Source organism: Natator depressus, chromosome 2 (assembly GCF_965152275.1).
Source record: "Natator depressus isolate rNatDep1 chromosome 2, rNatDep2.hap1, whole genome shotgun sequence".
Taxonomy (NCBI): domain Eukaryota; kingdom Metazoa; phylum Chordata; order Testudines; family Cheloniidae; genus Natator; species Natator depressus.
Genome location: NC_134235.1, coordinates 55,094,976 through 55,115,715, shown reverse-complemented (window position 1 = coordinate 55,115,715; position 20,740 = coordinate 55,094,976). Strand labels below are relative to the sequence as shown.

Below are 20,740 nucleotides of genomic sequence, written 5' to 3'. Positions count from 1 at the left end.
GCCTGAAAGTTATGAAGGCGCTCCTCCTCCTCACCCTGGAATTTTGTGTAAGCTTCCCTAGAAAGGCCCAATCTGGTAGGTGAGCTCTGAGCATGCTTACCAGATCGGGTCCTGCAGGTGAGTTTGGCAATGGAAAGCCTGTCCTCCCCAGGTTCATGCATTCTCCGGGGCTCAGGCCTCCGGATGCCTAGCATGGGGCTGCAGCATGCATGCTCAGAGGCAGACACATAGGCACTTAGGGAGCTTTTATTGCAAAAATTTAGAAGCCAATCTATTTTAGGTGCCTGCAGGGTTCAGGGGCAACTGAGCAGGGGTTCTGTGAATCCCAGTGGGGCATGATTCTGGGATTAAGGCACCTAAAGTGCTAGTTAGGCACTTAAGTTCTTTTGTGAATAGAGTCCTTAGGGTGTTACAAGTCAAAACGAACACCTTACATTTTACCTGGAAACCTACAGTAAAGAAGAACAAATCACTAAGCAAAAGTGTAACATGCTTATGGCAAGATATTCCACTTTATAAGCAAGCCACCACATTCTTCACCAGTTTAATTTTCAAGATGGCGTATAAAGGTGAAACCCCATGTGTACAACGGAATGCAATGATCTAATTTAGTAGTAGTTCTATATTTTAGGTGCAAGTGTGCAAGACTGACAGTATATTTCTGAAGTGTGCAAGTAATACTTCTCTCAAGTTATGGGGGCAACTTCTATTCTCAGGTTCACATATACAACTTCATTAAAGTCAGTTAAGATGCACATATGAAACAGAGCTGAATATTGCCCATTGAAGACAACAATTTGTACTCAAACTTTTAAGAGTCTCTGTCAATATAACTTACTGCAGACAATACATTTTTTGTTGCTACACCAAGTGGCAAAAGTATGCATTTTGCAATTACATACCTTGAAGACGCAATTTCCACTTTGGTTCTTGCCATAGCAGCTGCCCTTTGCGCACCCTCTAGGGCTCTGTCCACTTTTTCTTTAGTTTTGGTGTTTCTTATTGGTATAAGTTGCTTCCTTATTCCACGGACCAAAACATTGTTTTTATATTTTCCCTCTTCCTTTGTGCCATCTGGAAATATGGTGCATCCATATCCATGCCTTTTATTATTTAGCCATTCTCCTTCATATTTCATACCATTTGAACGCTCACTAATACCAAAACCACTGCGCTTGTCATTCTTCCACTCTCCCATGTAAGTTTCTGTTGTGGTGGCATCAACATGGTCTTCCATAGGGCAATAATCACAGTCACCATCTCCAAAACTAATCGTAGAGTTGGCATCACTAGAACTAATTCTGCTCATAGCAGCATCACTCCTGACAGAGCTACGTTTGCTAGATATTGATGATTTAGACTCAGATTTTCTAAGTTTTATACTACCAAGAAGGGATCCTCTTCTGAACAAGCCGCCTCTTTTCTTACTACTCATGGCTTCCGGGTCACTGTGAAAATTCAAAACAAACCCACCTCTTGTTCCAGCTGGGCTGTCTGAAGTAATGTCATGCAGAACAGTGCCATTGCTCTGCTCACTACGAAGTGAGGCTAGAGATGTTCGGAGGGGTGACCGGATCACAGTTGCCATGCCATAAGGTACACTTTGACGTACACCATATCCGTGCCGCATCCCTCCTGTCCACTGTCCCTGGTATGTACCTTTTAAAAGAATAACCAATGGAAACAACATTTAAGAAGCAATTCAGTTACAGAGGAACTGATGCCATCACTATAATAGTATACCTATTGTCAACTATTTTATCAACCATATTTTTGGCAAAATTTCATCAGAAAAGGCAACACATTTTACATGATAAAAAGAAAACTAGAATAGCAAAATATTTTTCTAACTTTTTAAAAATTATTCTGCCGTTTAATAAAAACTTAACATTTCAAATGAACCCAGTACTCAGACAGCTAAAAATCCAGTTGTGTCCAGTCTGGTTTTAATCCGGGTCTCTCAACAAAAAGGCACTCCTAATGGTTTATTGCACAATGATTCCTTGCACACTAGTTTCAAAATATATTTTAACAGAGAAAAAAAAAATCTAATTTTTCTGAGATGCCAGGAATGAAATGGTAGTATATTACCTTTGCCTCTTCTTACTCCTTGTGAAATTTTGGCATTTACATTTTTTGCTGCCAACAAATATTTCGCTATCATGAATAATGAATAGCTGTGTTCTCTATAAAATCAATAACTTCCCTGTAGGTTGTATTTCATTTCAGACTTTCATTCTATTTGTAGCAACAGAAATATGGTCTTATGAGACAAAGAACCCAGGAAAATAGTATACATCTTATCCTGCAGTCTGATCATAAGCAAAAGTCCCACTGAAATCAGTGGGAGATCTGCTTAAGCAACAACTGAGTTCAGGTCCAAAGACAACATGTTCAAGGCCTTGATCAGCCATAATGAAATTTAGAACAATGATGACTGAGACATGGAAAATAGTTTTGCTTGTAAATTTTCTTTTTATATTTAATTAAATAACTAAATCAGAACTAAGGCAGAAACTTCAAGTTTCTCTCACTATTCACTTAAATATGAAAAGAATTTGAAGTAACCTCTCATTTGTGCTGCATTTGTGCTCATTTGTATGTAGTTAGGACAAGCCAATGGCAGAATAACAGAGAATTAAGGGATACCATTTTAGCTGTACCTGAATATGTTATGTCACAGTCTTAACACTGAATTTTTTTTTAAAATGGAAACAGAAGAGGGAGGGAGTTGCATAACATGTGAAAAGAGGCAATCACAGATATCTGTTTCAGAGTAGCAGCCGTGTTAGTCTGTATCTGTAAAAAGAAAAGGAGTACTTGTGGCACCTTAGGGACTAACAAATTTATTTGAGCATAAGCTTTCGCAAAAGCTTATGCTCAAATAAATTTGTTAATCCCTAAGGTGCCACAAGTACTCCTTTTCTTTTTACAGATATCTGTGTGATTGAAGTTGTATTTTCTGGGTTTAAAAAAGTGAATTCAGGTTACGCCCTGGTACACGGTTGTCTCCTTAAGAACATAGGAACTACCATACTGGGTCAGTGGTTCACCTAGTTCAATATCCTGCATCTGATGATACCCAATACCAAATGCGTTAGAGGAAAGTACGAGAAACCCTACAATAGGCAGATTTGTCCCCTGAGAAGTTCTTGTCCTAATCCTTAAAAGTTAGAAATTGATTTAAACTCTGAAACATGAGGTTCTATCTCCCTCTCTCCTCCCCCCACCCACTGCCCAAAACACTAACATACATAACTCTGAATATTCTTAGAAAAGTACTAATAAGCAATTTTTAAAATATCCTTGTTTGGTTTTACTCTGTTAGCTGCATAACAGATTAAATTGCTCTTTAGAGAAATATATTTGACATTTTGAAGTCAGTGATTTTCTGTAAATGTTTGCATTTGTCAAAAGCTTCAAATTTTAACATCATTTAAAGCTTAATTTGAGTAATTTGTTTGAAATTAAATCTCAGTTTTATGTACATAGTCCAGCTTGGTTATGCATCTGTGTGACAATTAATCAATATACAATTTTACCACCATTTACCACTTATCATATCTGTCTGAACATACTAATTTAAAAGCATCAGTTTATAAGCTTTGTCACAAAGATTTTTTTAACCAATTTATACTTCATATAATGTTAAATAAGCTCAACAATGTAACTATTTAGTGTTAAAATATTCTAGCAAGTGGAAGGTTTTCCTTTCTAACAGATGGCGGCTGACATCAACAGTAAGCAACTTTCTTAGATTCTCTCTCCCTCTCTGTATCCTAGATACCTGCTGAAGCACTGATGTTTAAGGCTGCTGAATCTAGAAATGTGGTTATTTAGAAATACTCAACAGATGGAGCAGAGCAAATAAAAAACATAAGCATAATACATGGATGTGGTCTGTAAATAGTTTTAAAAGTACAGTCTTTTTCTTGACATTTGTTACTTTAATAAATATTTTTCCTGGAAATAAATGTATAAATATTCTAGCATAGCTGAAGCTATATTTTGCCCCCACTTCCATCCATGTGATTACAAAAGGTATACTGAGGTGAGAATCCGGCTACAGATGTTTTGCTGCTACATATATCAACTGTCTAATTTGTTATGCCAGTAATAACTGTTCTGTTACTTTGAAATACACTTGACTCTCATTTAGACTAGGCCCTATTACACCATGTTGGCATCCCACCCCATGGCTTCTTTACATTGCCAGAACAGTATAGATCTGGATCAGGTCCACTCTGTTTAAATAAAAAAAGTTATCATAAATATCAAAGCTAGGATGGTCTTCAATTTTTCTTGATCATAAAATTTTTATTTTGAAAAGTGAACACATAAGATCAAAAACATATAAGCCAATTATGACGTATGTTTTTCACTGCTTTCTAGGAGAAAATGGAAATGGTTATGATTTTCTCTGGAGAGCATTAAAACCAGGACAATTAATTTACACTTATGTGCTTATCAGACTCTTCTTTCTACTGGGACAATGAAATCAAGGCCAGCTCCTTTTTAAAAAAAAAGAAAAGAAAAATTAGCTAACGAGGAAGTGGAGTATTCTATAAATCAAACATATGGGGGGTGAGGGAGAGGGAAAACAAACAAACACCATGCCATGGATATTTCATCTGATTTGTGTGTGAAGTTTTGCAGTGCAACAATTCTCAAGAACTCACACATTTGGTTGTAATTAGGCATTAATCAAAAAGGTATCCCTCTCTTTATTACTACTAGGCGGTATCATGGTGAAAAGTGTCCACTCTTGCATTAAGTTTTCCAGTTACATTCAAAATATTTTCCCTTTAAAAAGTATGCTGAAAGCATACATATACATAAATGTGGAAACAATAGTTTTACATAAATTATAGTTGCATCTATTATTTCCAAAGTGAACATTTAAGAAGTTGTTATAGGGATATGATTATCTAAAATAATACTGTAATATAATGAAAGGCTTACATATTCAATAGACAACATGATCTACAAAAAAATCTAATGGAAAGCTTGTGGTTCCTGTGCAATGCATACTCATTCATGCAAGAAACAACATGCTTTTTTTCATGTTCATTTTAACTATAACTGATAGTTCTAATTAGTGCCATTGATAGTGGCTTTAAGGCTACCACTGTCATTACCAAGTGATTTAAAAACTGCATGTGCTCCTCAAAGAAACGAGCTACAACAGGGCCACACGGCGAAATAGTTGAATTCAGTACAGTTAAATTCGCTAATCGTTTTGGATGGCCCAAAATTGCATTTGTCAGCAAAACTATTGATCTAAAAAGTTTACCTACCTCTAATTAAGACCTAAATTTATAACCTTTTCCATGTAGATTTAGTTGAACGTCAGTTTCAAAAGCACATACACACAATGGACTATTACTCTGGTGTTGCAGATGAAAATCAAAGGAAGTTTTGTATGCAGACAGAAAGAAGTTTGCTTGTTGCCAGTGTTTGTTATTTCTACACTTATATGGACATCCCTCCCACACTAACACACTTTAGAGAAAACTATTGTGGAAACTTTCTGTTTAGATTCTTTTTTTAAATCATTAAAATCTAAGTCTCAGTTCATACATAAAGTTATTTCATTATGCTAGTGTTCTCCAGGACAACAAACAATGGCCTGTAATTACAAGCTACTTTAAAAATGAAACAAGCACGAAAAACTAGCCAACACACAACACACTAGCCGACTCAGCATAAAACAAGCCCAATTTCTGCTTATTTTGAGCGCCTTTGGTATATGCTCAATTTGTTTGCAGTAACAATTCAGATATTTTTCTACAGGTAAAAATACTGCAGTTTCCCATTTGCTGCTGTATTGTTTGCAGTGCCTCAAAACTAAGGCCCTGACTCTGCAGACACCTAAACATACGTGTAACTTAATTCACATGAGTAGTTCCATTAAAATCAATGGGAACGCACATGCTCAAATATACTGACATGCTCTTAAGTGTTTGCAGAATTGGGGCCTTAGTAATAGATTTAGATTTACAAGAACAAAAATTCCTAAGATAGGATAGTGTGGATTTTTTATAAAGCTACTGACTTCCAAACTATCTATGAAGACATTGACCTCTGAATTACATTCTGCTTCATTGAGAAGAGGAAAAAAACCTAAAAACCATGGATTCCCACAATTACACTGTTCTTTTTTAGGGTATGTTAATTATTGAGAAACCTATTTCTAACAATAATGAGCATGCTAATTTACTTTAAAAATATGGTAAACTAATTATACTTGTTGTCTGCCCTTCTTAAGCTTCTAATCCACCAGAAAAAAAAAATCCTACAGTGTAGTGAAAGTGAACTAAAACTCTGATCATGTTTTAGAATGAAATAAATAAAAAACCTGCAGAGACCAAGCATAAAAACTTTCAGCCCCAAGAGATCACTATGAGCATGTGAAAACACTTTAAAAAAAATCCCAATATAAAATTAACTATAAAATTAATGTATTTTAACTTTATTATACAATTAATTTTATGGTCTCTCTAAATTTTGGAATAAAAAGCTTCCTTTGGAAGCATGCGGCTCTACTTCCCCTTAGCACATGGGCATCCATTCTTTGCTGCATCGCTTCCGGGTCTGACCACAAGTCCCTAATCAAACTTCATGTAGAAACTGATACACAGCATTACTTAAGAGGCCTGAACCAAAGATTTGTTTTTAAGTCACAAGGAAGGCAGATTTTATATATTATCGTTTTGCTAAATTACACTTCTTGCACAGCACTCACACACTTTCACACAAATTTAAACTTGCAAAATGTACATGACAAATGTTAAACTAAGTAACATTTCTAAAAGATTTCAGCTCTAAAAAATTAGGCCAGATTCTCCCCTTACATTGGGATAGATCAAGTAATTCCATTAGTCACTGCTCTCACTTACACTGATTTTACACTGCTGTAACTCCAAAAGCTACAGCCATGTAAAATCAGCGTGAGAGCAGAAACAGGCCCATCTGTCTTTTGTGTGGCACTTGAAACGACACATGTACATTATGATTAAATGAAACCGTGCAACTGCGTAAGCTTTACTCATGCGTCATCTTGCTGAACCTCAACTTGACACCCCTTGATACATTAAATATGTCAGAAGTCACTAAGACATACTCATCCCAAAATATGGGAGAGTTTTAGGAGGGTTGGTTTTTTAGGGGGGAGGGGCAGGGAGTTGTAAGGGAGAGAAACAGCAGCTGGCCTGCTTATTTCAAAACATGATTTGTTTGTATTTAGAATCACTTGTGGGGGTTTTTTAAGTTACAATATTTCTGTGTTAATTAAATAAGCTCATTTAATAAAAATGTGGGTGGGGCTAAGATTCATTAATTCTAATAATGTGTAATCTATTTGGCCACTGTTTCGCTTTCTCCTGAATTTATCAATATTGTTTCCCCGCACAAACTCTCAAAAGCAAGTGATTGGATTTGTTTGACCGTTTTCTTTATGACAGAATATGTAAGTGTTGCTAAATCAACTAACACCACCTGTGAAACCTCCAGCAGTTGTACAAAGAACAGGCAAAAACCAATGTTTGCAAGCAATCGCAATTTCTTTCTAAAGTTTAGGAATCTGCAAACATTTCTACCCGCTGGGGAAGGAAAAACGATAGCCCTGGGAATGTGGGCTTTTAAAAGGGAAACCATGAAACAGCTCGTAAGTTTCATCTCCTCAGCATATATTACTCAAATGCAGCGTTTCTAACAGGATAATTAACATTAACCTTAGGTCACCTTGCAACAGCGTAACCGACACTTTGTTTTCATTGCCCTGAGTGTAAAGCAACGGTAGCTTCCTTTGTGAACCTTCCTCCATTCTGCTCCGTGTCACATTAGTACTAGCGGTCCAGCTCCAGGATCGAGGCCTCACTGAACTCCTTGTCAGTTGGCTGCAGTTTCAACCACTGACAACGGGGAATCTGCTCGCAGGCTCAGCAGCTGCCCCCTTGCAAAGGATACACCGCTCCCGCGGTTTCAATGGGGCCCTGCTCGCGCGCGCAATCTATACACAAAAGGGGCGGGGGGGGCGCGAAACTTTGTCAAGAGTTGAGTTGAGACTCCTCCTCCTTCCCCTGACCGGGACTCCTGGCAGCGGGGGCCTGGGCGGGGGCTGAGCAGCTCCTGCGAGAGCCAAGGCGCCCGGGGCTGCGTGCGTGGGGCGCGCCAGGTGGCAGCGGCACACGTGTGTGTGTGTGTGTGCGCGCACACACATGCCGTGCGTGTGGCCCGCCAGGCGTGTTGCACCCAGCCCCGCGCGCCAGGGGGCGGGCGCGCTCCCCTCCCTCCCGCGGGGCGCTCACCTCCATCCCCGTAGGTCTCCACGCCGTAGCCGTCCTGCAGCCCGTTGCTCCAGGTGCCCTCGTAGCGGGCCGGGGTGCTGAGGCTCTGCCGCACCCCGTAGCGCCCCTTGAAGCCGTGCGACCACTCGCCCCGGTACATCCACCTGCCCTTGGTCTCCACGCCCAGCCCGTGGCGCTTGCCCTGCGCCCAGTAGCCCTGGTAGGTGTTGCCGCTGGGCCAGGTGTAGCCGCCCACCACCTCGAAGCCGTGGGACCAGGAGCCCGCGTACTCGCCCTGCCCCTTGGGCCCGGTGCAGATGCCGTGCCCGTGGGCTTTGCCCTCCTCCCAGCCGCCGCAGTAGGTGCCGCCATCGTCGAAGTCGAACCTGCCGCCCGTCATTCAGGGGAGCGCGGGGCGAGCTCGGCTCCTTCGGTCCGCTGCTGCTGCTGCCGCCGCCACCGCCGGGCTCCGGGCGCTGCGCTGCGCTCCCCGCGGCCCCTCCGCTTCCAGCGCCCCGCGCGGCAGGACTGCCAGGGCTCCTCCGCCGGCGCCCCGGAGCTCGGCGCCAGCGCCGCCCCCCGCCCCTCCCCCGCAGCCCGCCCCTCCCCCGGCTCGCACACCCGGAGGCGGTGGCAGCGGCGGTGGGGGCCGGAGCCCGGCACCCCCACCAGAGGGGTCCGCGCGCCCGCCCGCCCGCTCCTGCCCCCCGCGGGTGCCGGGGTGAGCCGAGCGTGTGGGCGCTGGCGGCGCGTGTAGGGTGAGCGCTGCTTAGCTGCCAGCGTCCCCGTGTGCAGGTGCGCTGGGGGCAGCGCTCGCAGTGCGGGACGGGTGCTGGTAGGTGAGTGTCTGTGCGCGAGCATCAGGCTATGCAGGGGTGTGTGCTGGCTGCAAGCATGTACCGGATGTGGGAGAATACAGCTCTGGCTCTGCGACGATTTGTAGGTACGTGTTAATTTAGCTTGGTAGTTACTTCTATAGTATCTGTAGCTGCCTGCGGAAAGGACACAATGTTTGCAAGTGTGTTTGGGGGGGAGGGGAGGTGGCGGGTGCATATGTGACCGTAAATATTTATACATGTGTGTTTTTATAGATAATGCACAAAGAGGATTCTGGGGGCAGCCTCTCTGTCTTGAAGGTGGTAGCAATGCCCCCATTTAGAGGATGGTTTAACTTTACCAACATGCTCAAACATATTCCAAGTTTAGAATTCTTCTTTGCACTTCTCAGAGCTTTAGGTTTGGTCCCAGGAGCTAATGTTCTCTGAGTAAAGCTGAGCTGAGTTGTGGTACTTTATCTCATCTTAAATAGCATGGAAGACCCACCCTCACTGCAGTGCTAAGAAATACTGTGCCAAACTGACAATAGTTTGAGGAAGTGAGGTCTAAGATTATGGGGCACAGGATACTGTAGTTGTATTTTTGATCTTTCAAAGACATAATGGTGTCACCTTTAAGAAGTCTCACATTATGCCTTTAATTTGATGGCCTTTGGATGACTGGTTAGCTTCAAGTACTGCCAAGCATTCTTCACCAGACATTTGGTAATCAGATAAAAATATAAGGGAAGTGACAGGAGGTGGCACAAAAGCACTGGACAAGATTTAGTGGAGAAGGAACTGGAAATTGTGTTTGGTCATATCTGAGAACTATGGGGATTGATGTTTTCTGAAACGTTAGTTTCACATTCTTTTAAAGTTACAGACAGGTTGAAAAGAACATTTTAAAGCAAACTTTTCACTGCAAAGGGTGTTTGAGGAAGTTATGAAATGTATATGTATGCTCCCACGTCCCAATTTCATCTCCTGTGATATGTGACCTCCTATTCTGATAGAGCAGAATTAAAGAAAAAAAAAGAGTGGTTTGATTGGGGTGCTTGGATCAGTGTTCACGTCACAGTCCCCCTCGCCCCCCATCAGTACCCGGCCCACGCTGGGGAAGCTAATGATCCAACCAGCAGACCAAATTCGGTGATGAATCCTGGTCTCATGCCACCTGAGGCATGTTGCACATATGCTAAGAAGAGTGTTTTGGTTAAGCAATGTCTAAAATAAATTATTAATAGAAACTACAGATTATTATAAGCAAAAACCTTAATGCAAGGTGAAAAAATTGAAAAAAAAATCAGGAACTGAAAGAGTAACAGCCAGGACACACCCATTAAGCTAAATTAAGCCCAAGAGTAAGCCAGTGTAGCTCCATTTTCTTAAATCTACGCTAACTGAAAATATTGCACCTATGTAATGTTGCTGAGTTAACACTACTGTTCAGGCTTTCTTTCACAAATTTACAACCTTATGGTTGTCTTGAGTTGCACGACTGTAATGAATTTCACAAGTAATTATGAATTAATATAATTGTTTCTAACTATATTAAATATTTTTGTCTAAGTTATCAGAGGTCTGTTTCTTACTGAGGACTAGATACCTGTGATATTTCAAGCTGTGAAATTCAGCTATGGCTTTAATTGTGAACAACAAAAAGTGGTGGGGTTTTTTTGTCATTCATGTACTGGGGACTATAATTATTACACAGTACCATAAGAGTACACTTGGCTCTTGAGTCACAGAAGAAAAGGTCCCTTTTGCAAGGAGATTACAGACTACTATAGAGTGATAATATAGTAAGTAAAGACCTTAAACTATGGAATCTGGAGAACAGTGGTGACCAATTTACAAGCGACAATAGTCTGATTGAAATGCTAGTAAATAAACACAACTATGATATAGTTGGCATCACAGAGACTTGGTGGGATAATACGCATTACTGGAATATTGGTATAGAAGGGTACAGCTTGCTCAGGAAGGACAGGCAGGGAAAAAAGAGGAGGTGTTGCCTTATATATTAAAAATGTATAGTCCTGGACTGAGATTGACATGGAAATAGGAGACAGACTTTTTGAAAGTCTCTGGATAAGGATAAAAGAGGTAAAAAACAAAGGTGATGTAATGACAGGGGCCTACTACAGACCACCTAACCAGGAAGAAGAGGTGGATGAGGCTTTTTTAAAACAACTAACAAAATCATCCAAAGCACAGGACTTGGCGGTGATGGGGGACTTCAGCTACTCAGATATCTGTTTGGAAAATAACACAGCAGGGCACAGGTTATCCAAGAAGTTCTTGGAATGTAGTGGAAATAATTTTTTATTTCAGAAGGCAGAGAAAGCTACTAGGGGAGAGGCTGTTCTAGATTTGATTTTGACAAATAAGGAGGAACTGGTTGAGAATTTGAAAGTGGAAGGCAGCTTGGGTGAAAGTGATCATGAAATGGTAGAGTTCATGATTCTAAAGAATGGTAGGAGGGAGAACAGCAAAATAAAGACAATGGATTTCAAGAAGGCAGACTTTAGCAAACTCAGGAAGTTGGTAGGTCAGATCCCATGGGAAGCAAGTCGAAGGGGAAAAACAGTTGGCAGTTTTTCAGAGAGACATTATTAAGGGCACAAGAGCAAACTATCCCACTGTGTAGGAAAGATAGGAAGTATGGCAAGAGACCACCCTGGTTTAACCAGGAGATTTTCAATGATCTAAAAATCAAAAGAGTGCTACAAAAAGTAGAAACTGGGTCAAATGACAAAGTATGAATATAAACAAACACAATTATGTGGGGACAAAATTAGAAAGGCTGAGGCACAAAACGAGATCAAACCAGCTAGAGACATAAAGGGTAACAAGAAAACATTCTACATATACATTAGAAGCAAGAGGAAGACCAAGGACAGAGTAGGCCCATTACTCAATGAAAGGGAAAAAACAATAACAGAAAATGTGGAAATGGCAGAGGTGCTTAATGATTTCTTTGTTTCAATTTTCACCAAGAAGATTGGGGGTGATTAGACATCTAACATAGTGAATGCCAGTGAAAATAAGGTAGGATCAGAGGCTAATAGGGAAAGAACAAGTTAAAAATTACTTAGACAAGTCTTCAGGTCACCAGGGCCTGATGAAATTCATCCTAAAATACTCAAGGAGCTGACTAAGGAGATGTCTGAGCCATTATCTTTAAAAAGTCATGGAAGATGGGAGAGATTCCAGAAGACTGGAAAAGGGCAAGTATAGTGCCCATCTACAAAAAGAAAATAAAGACAACCTGGGGAATTACAGACCAGTCAGCTTAACTACTGTACCCGGAAAGATAATGGAGCAAATAATTAAGCAATCAATTTGCAAACAGCTAGAAGATAATAAGGTGATAAATAACAGTCAGCATGGATTTATCAAGAACAAATTGTGTCAAACCAATCTGGTAGCTTTCTTTGACAGGTTAACAAGCCTTGTGGATAGCGGGGAAGTGGTAGATGTGGTATATCTTGACTTTAGTAAAGCTTTTGGTATAGTCTTGCATGACCTTCTCATAAACAAACTAGGGAAATGCAATCTAGATGGAGCTACTATACGGTGGGTGCATAACTGGTTGGAAAACTGTGCCCAGAGAGTAGTTATCAGTGGGTCACAGTCATGCTGGAAGGGCATAATGAGTGAGGTCCCACAGGGGTCAGTTCTGGGTCCAGTTGTGTTCAATATCTTCATTAATGATTTAAATAATGGCATAAAGTGTACAGTTATAATGTTTGCAGATGATACCAAGCTGGGAGGGGTTGCAAGTGCTTTGAAGGATAGAATTATAGTTCAAAATGATCTGGGCAAACTGGAGAAATGGTCTGAAATAAACTGGATGAAATTCAATAAAGACAAATGCAAAGTACTCCATTTAGGAAGGAACAATCAGTTGCACACAGACAACATGGGAAATGACTGCCTACGAAGGAGTACTGCGGAAAGGGATTTGGGGGTGTCATAAATATAAAGGGAAGGGTAAACACCTTTAAAATCCCTCCTGGCTTGAGGAAAAACCCTTTCACCTGTAAAGGGTTAAGAAGCTAGGATAACCTCACTGGCACCTGACCACAATGACCAATGAGGAGACAAGATACTTTCAAAGCTGGAGGGCGGGGGCGAAACAAAGAGTCTGTGTCTGTCTGTCTGTGTGGTGCTTTGGCCGGGGACAGAACAGGAATGGAGTCTTAGAACTTAGTAAGTAATCTAGCTAGATATGCGTTAGACTCTGTTTTCTTTAAATGGCTGAGAAAATAAGCTGTGCTGAATGGAATGGATATTCCTGTTTTTGTGTCTTTTTGTAACTTAAGGTTTTGCCTAGAGGGATTCTCTATGTTTTGAATCTAATTACCCTGTAAGGTATTTACCATCCTGATTTTACAGAGGTGATTCTTTTTACTTCTATTAAAATTCTTCTTTTAAGAAACTGAATGTTTTTTCATTGTTCTTAAGATCCAAGAGTTTGGGTCTCTGGTCACTTATGCAAATTAGTGAGGATTTTTATCAAACCTTCCCCAGAAAAAAAAAGGGGGGGGGGTAAGATTTGGGAGGATTCTGGGGAGAAAGACGTTTCCAAACGAACTCTTTCTCAGTAACTGGTGTTAGACGTTTGAGCGAAAGTCCAAGGGCAAAAGGTAAAATAGTTTGTACCTTGGGGAAGTTTTAACCTAAGCTGATAAAAGTAAGCTTTGGAGGTTTTCGTGCAGGTCCCCACATCTGTACCCTAGCGTTCAGAATGGGGAAGGAACCTTGACAGGGGATCATAGTGGACCACAAGCTAAATATGAGTCAACCATGTAACACTGGTGGGGGAAAAAAGTGAACATCATTCTGGGACATTTTAAGAGGAATGTTGTAAGCAAGGCACAAGAAGTAATTCTTCCGCTCTACTCCATGGTAATTCAGCCTCAACTGGAGTATTGTGTCCAGTTCTGGGCGCCAGATTTCAGGAAAGATGTGGACAAATTGGAGAAAGTCCAGAGAAGAGCAACAAAAATGATTAAAGGTCTAGAAAACATGGCCTATGAAGGAAGATTGAAAATATTGGGTTTGTTTAATCTGGAAAAGAGAAGACTGAGAGGGGACACAATAACAGTTTTCAAGTTCATAAAAAGTTGTTACAAGGAAGAGGGAGAAAAATTGTTGTTCTTAACCGCTGAGGGTAGGACAAGAAGCAATGGGCTTAAATTGCAGCAAGGGAGGTTTAGGTTGAACATTAGGAAAAATTTCCTGTCAGGGTGGTTAAGCACTGGAATAAATTGCCTAGGGAGGTTGTGGTATCTCCATCATTAGAGATTTTAAAGAGCAGGTTAGACATTTTTAAGAGCAGGAGTGGTCTAGATCAGGAGTGGGCAAACTCTTCAGGGCTTTGGATCTGGCCTGCGGGATTGCCACCCCTGTGGTGCCCTGGGGTTAAGGTGGGGGGGGAGGCAGAGGGCTCTGTGCACTGCCCCCTGCAGTTCCCATTGGCCAGGAACAGGGAACCACGGCAGGGACGTGGTGCTGGGAGCGGCACGGGGCCAGGGCAGGCAGGGAGCCTACCTTAGCCCTGTTGCGCACCACAGCCACCCTGGAGCTGTTCCAGGTAAGTGGCGCCAGGCCACAGCCTGCACCCCAAACCCCTCCTGAACCCAGCACCCCAACCCCCTACCTTGATCCCCCTGCTGCACCCCGCACTCTTCCTGCCTCCCAGCCCCTTGCCCTGAGCCCCCTCCCACATGTTGCACCCTGCCCTGCACCCCACTCCCTGTCCTGAGCCCCCTCCCGCACTTTGCACCCCCTCTTGCATCCCAACCCCATGCCCTGAGCACCCTCATATGCCCTCATATGCCCCTTGCCCTGAGCCCCTTCCTGCACACTGCACTCCCTCCCATACCCCTGCCCCAGCCCTACATTCATGGCTCTGCTTGTAATTTCCCCACCCAGATGTGGCCCTTGGGCCAAAAAGTTTGCCCACCCTTTGTCTAGATAATACTTAGTCCTGCCATGAGTGCAGGGGACTGGACTGGATGACCTCTTGCATCCTCAGTAGCACTCCCTCAGCCTCTTCAACTCCTCCCCCCTCCTTCCTGTTTCCTGTCCTTTCAGACTCCCAACAGCCAGTGCTCCCAATTCTAATAATTACAAGCAACATCTAAACACCCCATTCCCTCCTCTCTTAAGAAACTCTCCCAATTACAATAAACATTGTTCTAACCACAGGAACAAATAGGAAACAAGGCACTGTACTGTTGACAGAAATATTACACTAAAAACACTATAGATAATACATAACATAGTCTCTAGACAGGTGGTCGTCTGGGTCTGACAGGCCGTCTCTCAAGCCCCGGTTCCAGTTCAATGTCTTGTTGTGTTGATACTACGGTGAAGTCATCCAATGCAGACTGGGTGTTGGCATAATCTCCTCTTGGTGCATAGGCAGGTGCAGGATAAGAAGCATTCCATACCCGCCCATCAGAAAGTCAGTAGGTGTAAGATCCCTTCTTCTCTATGATTTTAAGAGGAGCTGTGAATTTATGGTCCCCTTTGTGTAAAATTCCAGGTTTTCGTATTCTTACGAAGGAAACACACTGAAACTTTGGTTCCTTAGCACCCCGCCGCCTGTCTGTGAAAGCCTTATACTTTGCTTGGTTCTGTTCAACTGTTTTTCTCACATCATCCTCGGTTGGGGCCTCAGGTCGTGCCTTTAAAAATCCAGTAATGTTCAGTTTAGTATTCATCTGTTTCCCATGCAGTAACTCTGCGGGTGAGCTTTGCATTGTGGCATGTGATGTAGCCCGGCATGCTTGCAAGAAATCAGTAGTGAAGGTTATCCACAATCGCCCTTCCAGTTTAGCTGTTTGCAAACTCTCTTTGAAACTTCTGTTAAATCATTCGATTTCCCCATTGGCTTGAGGGTAGTATAGGGATAACCTTCTGTGTAAAATGTTCCTCTCTGCTAGAAAAGTTTCAAACTCCAGGGAAGTAAATTGACTACTAATATAACTAAAAAGTTATATTATCTGAAACCAGTTCTTTGGGGTTACCTTCCCTCCTAAAAACTGAAGAGAGGAACTTGATTACTGTAGCAGAAGAGATTTGCAAAGTAAACACTACCTCAGGCCATTTACTGAAATAGTCTATTAAGGTGATGGCATAACGGCAGTCAATTGGAGCAGTATCAAAGGGTCCTACAACGTCAATCACCACTTTTTCCCATGCAGATTCAGAAAGAGGAACAGGCTGTAATGGAGGGGTACATGTCACTGCTGTCTTATCATGCATTTGGGAAGTGACACAGGATTTTATGAGTGCTTCAGTTTGAGAGTCCACCGCTGGCCACCAATAAGTATCCCGTAGTCGTTGTTTGGTTCTGACAATTCCTTGATGAGTATCGTGTGCCAGGTGTATGAGTTTTGACTGTAATTCTTCTGGCACAAGTAGCCGGTGTGTACCTCGTAGCACACAGCCATCGAGCAAAGAAAGTTCATCCCGAACTCTAAAATAAGGCAGCAAAACTGGGTCAAGGTTTTTAGGGTTACTAGGCCATCTCTTTGTCAGAAATTCCTGTAGTTTTTGTTGAATTGGACACGCTGAACAAGCAGCTTGAAATTGTCTCTTGTAACTGCAGTGAGAGTGTTTGTAATAAGCACAACTACTACATCCTCATCCTTCGGTGGACCATCTGGTGAAGGCAAAGGCAGGCGAGAAAGGCAATCAGCTACCACATTTTGGTTTCCAGGCTTATATTCCAGTTCATAATTGAAAGAGAGTAGTCTTGCAGACCATCTAGCAATACGATATCCTGCTCTTCCCCGTCCTTTCGTGATGGGCAACGTCGTCAAAGGGCTGTGGTCTGTGCGCAACTTGAATGTGCGGCCCCACAGGTAAGTTCTCCATTTTTCAGTAGCCCAGACACAAGCAAGTGCTTCTTTTTTGACTGTAGAATATTTTCTCTCAGCATTACTTACTGTCCTTGAAGCAAATGCAACAGTCCTCTCTGAGTTGTCCTCATGAAGTTGTGTGAGGACAGCCCCAAGTCCATAATCAGAAGCATCAGTAGTTACAATTGTGGGCAATGCAGGACTGAATAGTGCAAGTACTGGACTATGTACAATCATGTCTTTCACCGTTTCGAAACTAGCGTGTGCATCCGTTGTCCACACTAAGATTGAACTTCGCTGTAGTAATTCTCGTAACAGTTCAATGATAGATGCATAATTGGGAATGAATTTTGCATACCAGGAGGTAAGACCCGAGAAGGAACGTAACGTTTGCAAATCTGTTGGAGGAGGAGCATTTGAAATTGCCAGGATATGAGCCGGATCAGGTTTTAGTCCAGCCTGTGAAATTGTATGCCCCAGAAAGGAGAGTTCAGTTTGTCTAAATTTGCATTTGGACCTATTGAGCTTGAGGCCTGCTTTGCTGATGCAGTTTAGTACAGACTGCAGGTTATTGTCATGCTCCTCCGAAGTATTTCCAAACACGATAATATCATCCAAATAGCACTGAACTCCATGTTGATTCTTCAAAATCAATGACGTCATTGTTTGGAAGGCACTTGGGTCTGATGGGAGACCATATGGAACACGTTTAAAATGGAATAGTCCCTCGTGTAATAAAAATGCTGTGAGGTCTCTGCTATCTTCATGCAATATAATCTGGTGGTATGCGCTCTGCAACTCAAGAGTAGAAAACATCTTTTCTCCATGGAGTTCTGCAAATACTACTTCTGTGTGAGGAAGAGGATGGCTGTCAATCACAATAGCTTTATTTGGCTCCCTTAAGTCCACACAAGGTGAATGCCTCCACCCTTCTTCTGCGTCACTACTATAGGTGAAACCCATTCTGAGGAGTTAATGTCTTCTTCAATAATGTCTTCTTGAACAAGTTTTCTAAGTTCCTCTGAAACAGCTTCCCTGACTGAAAATGGTAAGCGCCGTAATTTTTGTCGTACAGGCATCACATTATTCCGCATTTTAACTTTATGCGGAAACCCATAAGCACAGCCGAGTTTCTGCTCAACCTGGTGTTGGGTCTCAGCTGAAACTGGTGTGTGTCCCGCAGGAGTGCTTTGCTGAGGAAGATCAATTCATCCATTAACTACCCTGAGATTTAAAGCAGCCAATAAATCTCTGCCAAGGATAGGAGTGCCTTTGTGGACAATGTAGAACTCTGCAGTTACACAACAATCACCAAAAGTAACTATTGCTGGCAGGCAGCCACGTACTAGAATATGTTTTTTCAAATAGCACACCAAGTGAAGCTTGGGTTCAGTAAGAGGCACATCTTTAAAGTAATGCAAATAGATGGAATCGGGTAGTATAGATACTGCTGAGCCAGTGTCCAACACTAGCTGAATAGAGTGCCTGAGGGTATGGTGGAAATATTTACCGTGCACTTTATTTGTTCTGGAATATGTGCAGTAGTGATTTTGTCCACGCTCAGCACAGTAACATCTGGTATTGTAAGTGCATGCACCTGTTGACTGAACTGGCTGCTGCGACATACTTTAGCAAAATGCCCAATCTTTTTACAATGATTGCACTGAGCTACTTTTGCCGGACATCCTGTGTAGCTTGGGAGGTTTTGTGGGGATCCACAGTGAAAGCATGCTTTTACTGTATTTTGAATTTGCTGATTTGGTCGTTTTTCATTAGTTTTCCTCTTGTAATTGTTAGCAGCGATAGTGCACTTTTCTGCAAAGAAGTCACAGCTTGGACTGTGCCTTCTTGTATCCATGCTCATTATTTTGGCTTCAGCTGTAGCTGACGCAATCTGGGTAGCGATGGTTATTGCTTTTTCTAGTGTAAGTTGTGGTTCTAGAAGTAACCGTTGTCTTGCAAGAAGCATGGTTGTTTCTCAATGAGCTGGTCTCTAATCATCTCATCTGCCATATTCCCAAAGGCACAAGTTACAATCAGACTCCTCAGGGAAGCAATATACTGCATTATAGTCTCCCCTGGTTTCTGCTCACGCTGGTGAAATCTGTGGCGATTAGCTACTACATTCACTTTTGGTACAAAAAAGTTCTTTAATGCACTGAGTGCACTCTCATATTTATCTCTGCAAGGGGAAAAGTGTAAAATATACGCTGCCTTTCTGCTCTAAGGCAGTGGATTAGCAGAGCACGCTTTCTTACTTCAGAAATCTCTGTAGCACTGATTGCAAGCAGATAAGTCTCAAACATCTGGATCCAGGCAGTAAAAGCAATTGGAGGCTCACCTGGACTTTATAGAAAGGGTGCTGTTAGCCGATGGCCAGGGATGTTTGGTGAGGTGCCAGCTATGCCCGTTTTATACCATCCGTGACTTTAACCGCTAGGACGCACTGTCCCTTCGCGGCGGGCAGCCCGGGCTAGGCTGACGGATGCCCCAAGGTCCTAACCACCCGTGACTTTAACTGCTAGAGCTCAGAGCTCCTTCGCAGCGGGCAGTCAGGATTGACTGACAGGTGCCCCAAGAGTTTGCCCCGTGGAGGTGGCACAACTCAACGCTAGGCTCTTAGTACTCTCACCTAATGGCCAGGCTTTATAGCCAAAACGGCTGAGGTTCTTTAATTGTGTTGGCTGCTTTACAGTAAACCAGAGAAACAAGTCAGGATTATGCATAAATGGTTACCAAAATTTATTAAACTAGATTCTAATCATGTGGTTACAAAATTGCTAGTGCCTACTTATTTAAGTGTAGAGATGTTACACACACAAACAAGTTACAAAACTGAAGCTACAATCCCAAAGAAAGAAAACAAAGTATAGAGCTCTATTTCAAAATATGTGTACACTAAAGATAGGAGATCAGGTGTGGGTGCTTCTTACCCTCCTTGCATCTCTCGATTCCAGCGGTGCCAAGCCAGGATCGGTCACTCAATTCCGCGGAAAGACGAATAAGGGACAAGGCTTAGGGACCCTCTTAGCTGCAGAAGCCTTGGGAGGCTGTCACTTATCTGACCAGCAGATAGATAGTGAAAAGCACTCAAAAATCATGGTGCTGTAGGTCCCCTACTTATACCTCTGTACTCCTTTATTCTCTTTCTCCTTTCTATGCTAAATTGGGGCTGGTCTGTCGGGGTGACGCCAGCTCTCGCAAGAGTAGTTCACACTTGCAAGGGAGAAACAATAAGTTTCGACTACTGGACACTTCTTTTATCAGGGTAAATATTTTCCCACCTAGGATGTTGGTGTGTGTGCATCATGCTGTTTTAGTAGGGGCTAAGAGCCATGTCTGTCACAGCGCCTCTGCCTGCTGTGAGCCCAATTGTTGTATACGTTCCCAGAGGCACATTGTCGCAGCACACCTGTGCTTCTCACAGCTTCAAAGGCTGTGCTGGAGTGCCCTGGTGTTTTGGCTCCCGTGTGTTTCCAGCAATGCTGGTCTGAGGGGGGGGGGCTGGCTGTCTGGCTACAGGTGCAGGTGGGTTCAGAGGCAGAAGATACATCCTTGTCCCCAAAATGTTGTAGTAGCCAGGCAAGGTACTAACAAACTTCAACAGGACTTTATTTTTAAAGTGGAAACCTCTTTTCCAAGTTGCTGTTGCACCCTCAGTAGCTCTCCCTCAGGGTCTTCAACTCCTTCCCCTCCTTCCTGTTTCTTGTCCTTTCAGACTGCCAACAGCCAGTGCTCCCAATTCTAATAATTA

General features: G+C 42.5%; 2 protein-coding genes across 5 annotated transcripts in view; one reads left to right on the top strand and one right to left on the bottom strand.

Annotated features, from left to right (window-relative positions):
- JPH1 (junctophilin 1) overlaps positions 1–8,777 on the bottom strand; it is a 113,545-nt gene extending 104,768 nt beyond the window's left edge. For 2 of the 3 annotated variants that reach the window (XR_012638014.1, XM_074944219.1), the window contains exons 1-2: positions 8,310–8,777; positions 903–1,659 (exon numbers count right to left, since the gene is read on the bottom strand). Coding sequence is in view for 2 of the 3 variants with exons in the window: in XM_074944219.1 (XP_074800320.1) it covers positions 903–1,659; positions 8,310–8,688 (1,136 nt within the window). In the remaining variant the exon portion in view is untranslated. The remainder of the gene's footprint in view (positions 1–902; positions 1,660–8,309) is intronic. The other variant, XM_074944220.1, reaches the window with a different exon arrangement.
- A 226-nt stretch (positions 8,778–9,003) lies between these two features.
- GDAP1 (ganglioside induced differentiation associated protein 1) overlaps positions 9,004–20,740 on the top strand; it is a 52,934-nt gene continuing 41,197 nt past the window's right edge. Inside the window, exon 1 of one of the 2 annotated variants that reach the window (XM_074944218.1) lies at positions 9,004–9,231. The gene's annotated coding sequence lies outside the window, so the exon portion shown is untranslated. The remainder of the gene's footprint in view (positions 9,232–20,740) is intronic. The other variant, XM_074944216.1, reaches the window with a different exon arrangement.